General features: G+C 63.5%; 2 protein-coding genes across 4 annotated transcripts; one reads left to right on the top strand and one right to left on the bottom strand.

The window, feature by feature from the left end:
* Positions 1-632: 632 nt before the first annotated feature.
* SNCB (synuclein beta) lies at positions 633-4,352 on the bottom strand (the record flags this gene model as incomplete). Of its 3 annotated transcripts, XM_082291716.1 has the most annotated exons (6): positions 633-665; positions 811-900; positions 1,672-1,790; positions 2,150-2,188; positions 3,656-3,783; positions 4,315-4,352. In XM_082291716.1, the coding sequence occupies 6 exons, from the start codon at positions 4,350-4,352 to the stop codon at positions 633-635; spliced, it is 447 nt and encodes a 148-aa protein (XP_082147842.1). The 3 variants fall into 3 exon arrangements, with proteins under 3 accessions (XP_082147842.1, XP_082147844.1, XP_082147843.1); XM_082291718.1 differs by lacking the exons at positions 811-900; positions 4,315-4,352 and having other exon boundaries at positions 3,656-3,776; XM_082291717.1 differs by lacking the exons at positions 2,150-2,188; positions 4,315-4,352 and having other exon boundaries at positions 3,656-3,776.
* Positions 4,353-4,891: 539 nt separating this feature from the next.
* Positions 4,892-6,308, top strand: EIF4E1B (eukaryotic translation initiation factor 4E family member 1B; the record flags this gene model as incomplete). The annotated part of the gene is made up of 7 exons (XM_082291353.1): positions 4,892-4,909; positions 5,063-5,148; positions 5,258-5,353; positions 5,470-5,533; positions 5,713-5,826; positions 5,938-6,077; positions 6,194-6,308. The coding sequence occupies 7 exons, from the start codon at positions 4,892-4,894 to the stop codon at positions 6,306-6,308; spliced, it is 633 nt and encodes a 210-aa protein (XP_082147479.1).
* Positions 6,309-7,684: the final 1,376 nt, after the last annotated feature.

Raw genomic sequence — 7,684 nt, 5'->3', positions numbered from 1 at the left:
GAATATCCATGCCACGTCACAACACAGCGTCGGCACTATGGGACCTCGGGGAGGGGCGCGGGCACCGTCACCACCCAGCAGGCTGGGGAGCGGGCTTGGGCGCCAAGGGTTCACAAAGGCAAAAGACCCGTCCACCCATAGATAGAGAGATATATATAAAAAAAAAAAATAGTTCCACGATGACCAGAGCAGAACCACAGGGACACGCGTGCAAGCGAAATGTACAGCAGCCCGTGAGCAGGTAAACATGCTTTGTACACACACGGACACGCCGGGACGCAGCCGGGGTTTATGGCGCTGGGAGGGAGACAGAGCCATAAACCCGGGCTTCACACACACGCTCACACTCACACGCACACACACCAGCCCCTGCGGGCAGCACCCACGGCTCGGGCACGCGCCGGGGCTCGGGGGCTTGGACACAGCGGGTGTTTCTCACTGCTAGACATGTTACGGAGACACGGACACGGTCCCTTGGAACGGAACTGGAGGAAGAACTCGTGAGCGAACGGGGCAGGGGCACCCCTGCTCCTCCCCGGCACAGAGGCACCGGCCGGGGCCGGCTGAGGAGGAGCAGGGGGCTACCGGCGGTTCGTTGTGCTGCTGGTGGAAGAGGCAAGGATGGGGGTCCATTATGCCTCTGGCTCGTATTCCTGGTATTCCTCCTGCAGGATGGGGAAGGAAAGAGCCAGTGAGAGAGTTCAAGTGGGGCACGGAGCTCCCCTCTTCTCCAGCCCAACACCAGCTTTGCTCTGGACAGTGCACTGATCACTGTCACACTGTGTCCACTGTGCCACCCTGTCCCCTCACCTGTGGGGGTTCCTCGTAGTTCTCCCCCTCTGGCTCCAGCAGCGGCTCGACCAGCGGCTCCTCCACAGCCTCCTGGGCCACCTCCTCTGCCTGAGAGTGAACCAGGAGGTCAGTCCCACACACACACAGCCCCCCACACGGCACCCACCCTTCCTGCCCCTGCCAGACCAGCAGTGCACTCAGGATACAAGGGGCTCTGTGAGGAGCCAGCAACACCCCGGGCACACAGCAGCCCACCTAGCTGGGAGGTGACATGCACACGTCTGTGGGAGCAGGGGCTGTGTGTTTATGTACCCACACTGCTCCCAGCCCCAGCCTCGGGCAGGCAACGAGTGCTGGCACCACGTGGGCCTCGACAGGCTCCAGGCGCTGGCAGAGCTGCAGGAGCATCCTGCATCCCTGGCAGGGGAGGGCGGTGCTGGGTAACCCCTCCCTGGGGCTGGCAGGCGGGAAAGGGGGGCAGCAGATCCCCCTGTGCAGCAGCGGTGGCGGCGGTGGCCTCATTTCTTCAGCTGATGCTATTTTGGGCTAAGCTGGAAGCCAACGGCTCATGGGGCGGCGAGCTGGAACCCGCTGCCCCTCCCGCAGCTGTCAGGTCACCTCGCAGCTGCCGGAGCGATGCGCCGTGGGCCCACGCCGCCGGCCGCCATGCCAGGGCCCGGGCACGCACACGTCCGCAGACACCGCGCACAAGGCCGCACACACCGGGGCCGCGATGCCCGCCTGCCCTGGGCATGGGGAGACCACCTGGGCACCCTCGTGGTCCCTCCTCTGGGACTGGGCAACAGCCAAGGGGGTCCCCACCAAACCTGGGGATGTGCCAGCCTCCCCATGGGCACGGCAATGCCTGGGGACTCTCACCTTCAGGTCCGCAGGGAACTCCTCCTTCTTCACCAGCCCGGTGGCCGCCGCAATGTTGCCGGCGCCGGAGAATGCCGCTTCGCCCAGCTGGGACGCCTGCTCCTTCGCTTTCTCAGCCACTGCAAGAGCCGGGGGTGCCCCATCAGTGCCCCTCCCCGGTGCCAAAAGGGGTGCCCAGCCGTGGTTTCATGCCCTGAACCACCCGTGGGGGGTGGGGGGGAACTGGCAGGGAGATGCTGGGCAGGATCAGGCTCTTCCCACTTCCTTGCCCTGATGGGGAGGGGAGGGGGCCACGACACTCCTCTGCAGCTGGGCAAGGAGTGTGAGCAGCCGCTGCAAATCCTTGGTTGCCGGACCTGTTATATAAGAGGCTTTAGCAGAGTGACATCAGCCCCTCAATTAGCCTCTGATCTCGTTAGTGTGGCCATGCTCTCAGGGCCAGAGGGGTACCACAGCGGGGAGACAGAGGAGCCCTTACCTGAGGTTACGCCTTGCACCACACCTTGGGTTTTACTCCCTGAGGGTAGAAAGAGACAGAGATCAGGGTAGAGGGACTGACAGCTGGGCTCCAACATGTGCCATGCCCGGGACCCTGGCAGGGCTCTGAGCCAGGACAGCATCCTGTCCACATCCCATGCCAGGGCACCTGGGGGACTGAGCACTTGCCTGGCTCCCCTCAAGGCTCCTCTTGTCCCTGCAGGAGCCAGAACTGGGGCAGCACAGGGCCACCACCACATGCCAGGCAGGGCAGAGACCCCAGGGCCCGTGTCAGGGCACAGCCAGGCAGGGCGAATGGCAGCCACGCTGCTGAGAAAAACCTCCCACAGGATCCAAACCTAGAACCAGCACGGTATGGGAAGCCCCACAGCTAGAGTGCCTGGAGTTGGCTGCTGCTGCTGCCTGTGCCAACTCTGCCAGGCTCCCTCGAGCAGAGTGACACCACCCAGGATACCCCACAGAACGGGAGTGGGGTGTCTAGGATAGAAGGAAAGGTAGGGTGGCTCCAGCAGGATGGGGCCTCGGGGCATTGCTTGAGCTGCTGGACCCAAGTCCAGCACACACACCCTGGGGAGGATGGGGGCCCAGGGCAGGCACTGCCCAGGGGAAGAGTTCTGCGGCCTCAGCTCTCCCACAGAGCTTGTGCCCTCTGGAGCAGAACAGAGCCTCAGCCTTGCGCCTTCCTCCCTCTCCCTGCAAGCAGGGTTGGCCTCAGCTCCCTCCCTGGACATTCCAGCACCACAGCCAGGCACAGACTGCCCAGGAACTGCTCCTCCTGCCAGCCATGTCTTCTAGGATTCGGCCCCAAACAGATCCCGGCCCCAAGGGGCAGCACGGAGGGACCCCTCAGTCCCCAGGTGCAGGGGAGATGCTGGTGTGGGATCAGCTCCAGGGCATTACCTCTCCAAGGGGAATAAACATGGTCCCCACCCCCCTGCCCCAAGACAGGCACATCCCAACACAGGGGTCACCACCTCCATCATGGTCCCTCTGCTTTCCTGCCCCAGAACATCCCGGGAACAGAGCTGAGAGACCCTCGGGCTCCGACTGGGAACTGCAAGAGGTCCAGTCCCCGAGGGTCCCAGCCCCTCAGCCTGGGGAACAGTCCCCGACTCTGCTTCTGCCCGCGGAGCCCACTCTCCTGCCCTGCAGATTCCCGGTGGGCATCGAGGCACTGCGGGCACCGACCCTCTGCCCCGGGGCACTCCACCGCAGGATGGTCGTGGCAGGAAAGGAGCAGGGGAGAGGGGGAGCGGGACCGGAGACAGGTGGGGACGAAAGGGGGACTGCAGGGGGATGGGCAGGAGGACGCAAGGGCAAACGCAGGAACAGGCAAGGGCAGGCAGATAAGGCCGGCAGGGGAAGGCAGGGACGGGCAGAGATTAGCCGGGGGTGGGGAGGCAAGGGGCAGGCAGGGGCTGTCAGGGGGCAAGCAGGGGGCAGGCAGGGGGCAGGCAGGGGGCAGGCAGGGCGAGCCGGTCCTTACCGACATAGAGGACCCCTTCCTTGGTCTTCTCGGCGGCCTCGGCCACCCCCTGCTTGGTCTTCTCAGCTGCGGCGACCACCCCCTCCTTGGCCTTGGACAAGCCCTTCATAAACACCTCCATGGCGGCTCTGCGGGGAGAGGCCGCACGGCTTCACCCCGCCCCGGCCCCGCGCCCGTCCGCCCCGCGCATCCCGGTCCCGCGCATCCCTTCCCCGCGCATCCCTTCCCCGCGCATCCCGGTCCCGCGCCCCCGGCCCCGCCGCCCGCCCGACCTGGCTCGCTGTCGGCGGGGACGGGCGGGCCGGGCCGGGCCGGGCCGGGCTGCGGCGGGGCGGGCTCAGTGCGGCTGTGCCGGGGCCGCGCTGCGCTGCGCCGCGCTGCGCCGTGATGCGCGGGGGGGACCGCGCCGCGCCGGGCTGAGCCGGGCTGAGCCGTGCTCGGCTGTGCCGAGCCGTGCCCCGCCGCCCCCGCGCCGCCCCGCACCGCCCCGCAAGCCAGCGGCGCCCCCCGCCCTTCGCCGTCGCAGCCCCGCAGGCTCCGTCCCCGCACTGCGCGGCTCCCCGGGACAGTCGTTCTCCCCAGCCCCATCACTCGTCGTGATCTCACCCCACGCTGTCCCCGTGCTATTCTGTCCTGACCCCCGTCGCATCCTTTCCCACCCTCTCCCTGTCACGTCTCCTCCCGATCCTTGTCCCATCTCATCCCAATCCCATTGCTTTCCGTCTACAGGCTGCCCTAACCCCATTCCATCCTTATAGCCATCCAACTCCCTCCACATTCCACTCTGTCCCTATGCCATTCCCATCCCCTTCTCGTCATGTCCTCTTCCCATCTCATCCCACCGCATCCAATTCTGGTCCCATCCCCTCCCCATCACATGCCCCACTCTCCCCATCACATCCTATCCTGATCCCATCCTCCCCATTCCATCCTATCCCTGCCCTCCAACCTGATGCTATCCCACTGTGTGCTATCTCTGTGTACTGTCCTGCCCTGCCCATACCACATCATGGTCCCAAACTTACACAATTCTACTCTCTCATCCTGATCTCATCCCACTCTGAGCCCCTGCCCTCATCCTCCAGCTCCCTGCCCTAGAGAGGGATCCCCCACCTCTCTGCTCCCCAGGACACCACCCTCCCACTCCACCAGCTGCAGCTGGGATGGCTCCTCATCCCACCTGCCTGCGGGTACTTAAGAGCCAGAGGCAGCCTAGGGGAGCCTGTGCTAGTCAGGATGGCTACAGGGGAGCAGGTGAGTACTTGCCCTATGGGCTGGGAAGGCTGTAGAACACAGACAACCCTCCCAGCCCTCGGGGTACCCGGTGTGGGAGGTATCTGGGGGGCTCCAGGCTCCCTGTTGGGGTGGTCATGGGGCTCTTCGGGGCTGTCCCACCTTCCTCTGCAGAAGCAACAGGAGCGACGACAGCAGAGGGCTCGGCAGCAAGAGCTGCTCCCGGCAGAGATCCTGGGCAAGCACCCCCTGCAGAACAGGTATGGGGGGCCTGGCCATGGACAGCCTCTCCCAGCACTGGGAGGGGTGTGCTGGGGCTGGAGGGGGATTCCAGCATGGTTGAACACCCCATTTCCCCTCCCTCCCCAGATGGGCACTGTGGTTTTTCAAGAATGACAAGAGCAAGATGTGGCAGGCGAACCTGCGCCTCGTCACCAAATTCAGCACTGTGGAGGACTTCTGGGCGTGAGTGTCCATTGGGTGGGCACACCCATTGTGCCCCTTCTGGAGATGTCCTAGTGGGGGGGGTCTGAGCCTAAGGCACCTATTCTCACCTGCTGCTGTGTCTCCATCTAACACAGGCTGTACAGTCACATCCAGCTCGCCAGCAAGCTCGCAGCTGGCTGTGACTATTCCCTCTTCAAGGTATGGTACCTCATCCTCAGAATCCCCACAGCACCCAGCATTATTGGGGCACACTGGGTGCTGGTCAGGGTGCCCTGGCCATAAGGTGGAAGGGGAAGTCTGGCTGGTTGTTCACAGCTCCCCAGGCCAGCTCTGGCTGGGTACTTGGTGCCCCTGACTGTCTGCTTGCCCACCCCTAGGATGGCATTGAGCCCATGTGGGAGGACAGCCAGAACAAGCGTGGTGGGCGCTGGCTCATCACCCTGGCCAAGCAGCAGCGTCACACCGAGCTGGACCGTTTCTGGCTGGAGACAGTGAGTGCAGCCCCACTCGAGGGTCCTGGGGGTCCTGGCTGTGGTGTTCCCCCTGCCCCAGGGCTGAACTGCAGTGGGGACTGTCCCAGGCTCCTCTTCTCCTCCCCACAGCTGCTGTGTCTCATTGGGGAGATGTTTGATGAGTACAGCGACGAGGTGTGCGGGGCCGTCATCAACATCCGCACCAAGGGGGACAAGATTGCTATCTGGACCCGGGAAGCGGAGAACCAGGAAGGGGTCACCCACATTGGGTAATGCAGCTTCAGGGGAGGCTGCACAGGGGAATAAGGGTTCCCCTTGTTTCGGGGAATAGGGCCAATAGCAGAAGTGGTGCTGCCCAATTCATGCATCCCCTTCTCTCCTCCAGGCGTGTCTACAAGGAGCACCTGGGCCTGTCACAGAAGGTGACCATTGGGTACCAGGCCCATGCGGACACGGCCACCAAGAGCAACTCCCTTAGCAAGACCAAGTTTGTGGTGTGACTGTGGGGGGAGCAGGGAGCTGCCTACGGGGTCCCCATGTACTGTCTCACAATGAATTTCTGCATCTGAGCATGATCTGTGTCTCCAGGGCTCTTGGCAAGCTGGGGTGGCTCTTGTTCGGGGGGGGAGGTTTCCTGGGAGGGAGGTGGCAATGTGCCATATCTTGGCCCCTCCATTCTGGGTGAGCAGGGCCAGGAGAACAGAGCTGGCATCACTGAGGGATTGGGACACTGCACATGTCCCCTCACCTCCCCTAGAGCCCGGGACCAGTGCCCCTCTCACTGGGGCTGTGGGGGTGTTTTGGGAAGCCCTGGATAGCCCCCAGAAGGATGCTGATCTGTCCTTTCCTGGCCAAGGCACGGGCACAGCTCGCTGCCCTGCAAACCTGGGCATGGGAGGGACTACTGAGGCCCAGCTCATCTGCGTCAGCTCAGCCTGGGGAGCGGGTCCACTTTTCTCCTAAGTCCCTGCACATCTGTGGGACATGGGTCTGCCTTCTCAGGAAGAGCAGTTTCCCAGCTGAGGACTGGCAGTGTCCCTGCAGAGTGGGTGCTGAGGCTGCAGCACAGCACGGTCCCCATGCTGCATCCCCTCCCACAGACACTTGCAGCATAGGTACTATGAAGCTTATTTTCTTCCCAAGTGTTTGTTGGTGCCAGACCTGCAGGTTCACAGCCTCAGTCTTTTGAGCCCTGGGACTTTGCTGGCTCCTCCTTTCCGTGGCTATCTTCTGCTGTCCCTTCTGGTGGTCCTGGTCCCTCATACTCCCTTCCAGATCCACCCCACGCTCTGTCCTTTAATCTTTTTGTGTGTTTGTGTGCTCTCCTGCCTAGTCAGATTCTAGAGGTGGAGCTGTCTGCTCACCTCCTGACAGTGGTGCCTGCAGTTCTGCCCTCACTGCAGCTCTCATCCAGGAGCTGAGAGCTCCATTCCCTCCAGCAGCACCCAGGCTCCATCTCAGCCCAAGGTTGCACCTTGTCCAGGACCACACATCCAGCCCATCTATGCCACCTCATCAGCCCAGAGCCGGGGTTGCTTGTGCCCTGCTGTGATGGCTCAGTGCTGCCCTGCCTGCAGATGGGCTCTGCAGAGAGCTGGTCCTGCAGAAGGACAAAGTATTGGCCACTCTGTTCTTGGAGCTGGCTGTGACCTGTCTGGTCACAGCTTGACAGGCAGCTGGTGTGGCTGTGTCAGCCGGGGTCTGGACTGCCTGCAGTGCAGCCCGTGGGGCTGAGCTTGCTGAGCCCTGCACTGCCCTGGGATGCTGCCTGGGCTGCAGAGAGCTGTGTCCCTGGGACTCAGCTGCCTTTCTCCAGGGACATGAGCCTTGCAGCTCCCCCAGGGCAATGCAGAGCCCTCCACCACCCAATATTGCC

This window comes from Coloeus monedula (assembly GCF_965178545.1).
Source record: "Coloeus monedula genome assembly, chromosome: 15".
In the NCBI taxonomy this organism is placed as follows: Eukaryota; Metazoa; Chordata; class Aves; order Passeriformes; family Corvidae; genus Coloeus; species Coloeus monedula.
This window is presented reverse-complemented; position numbering and strand designations above follow the sequence as displayed.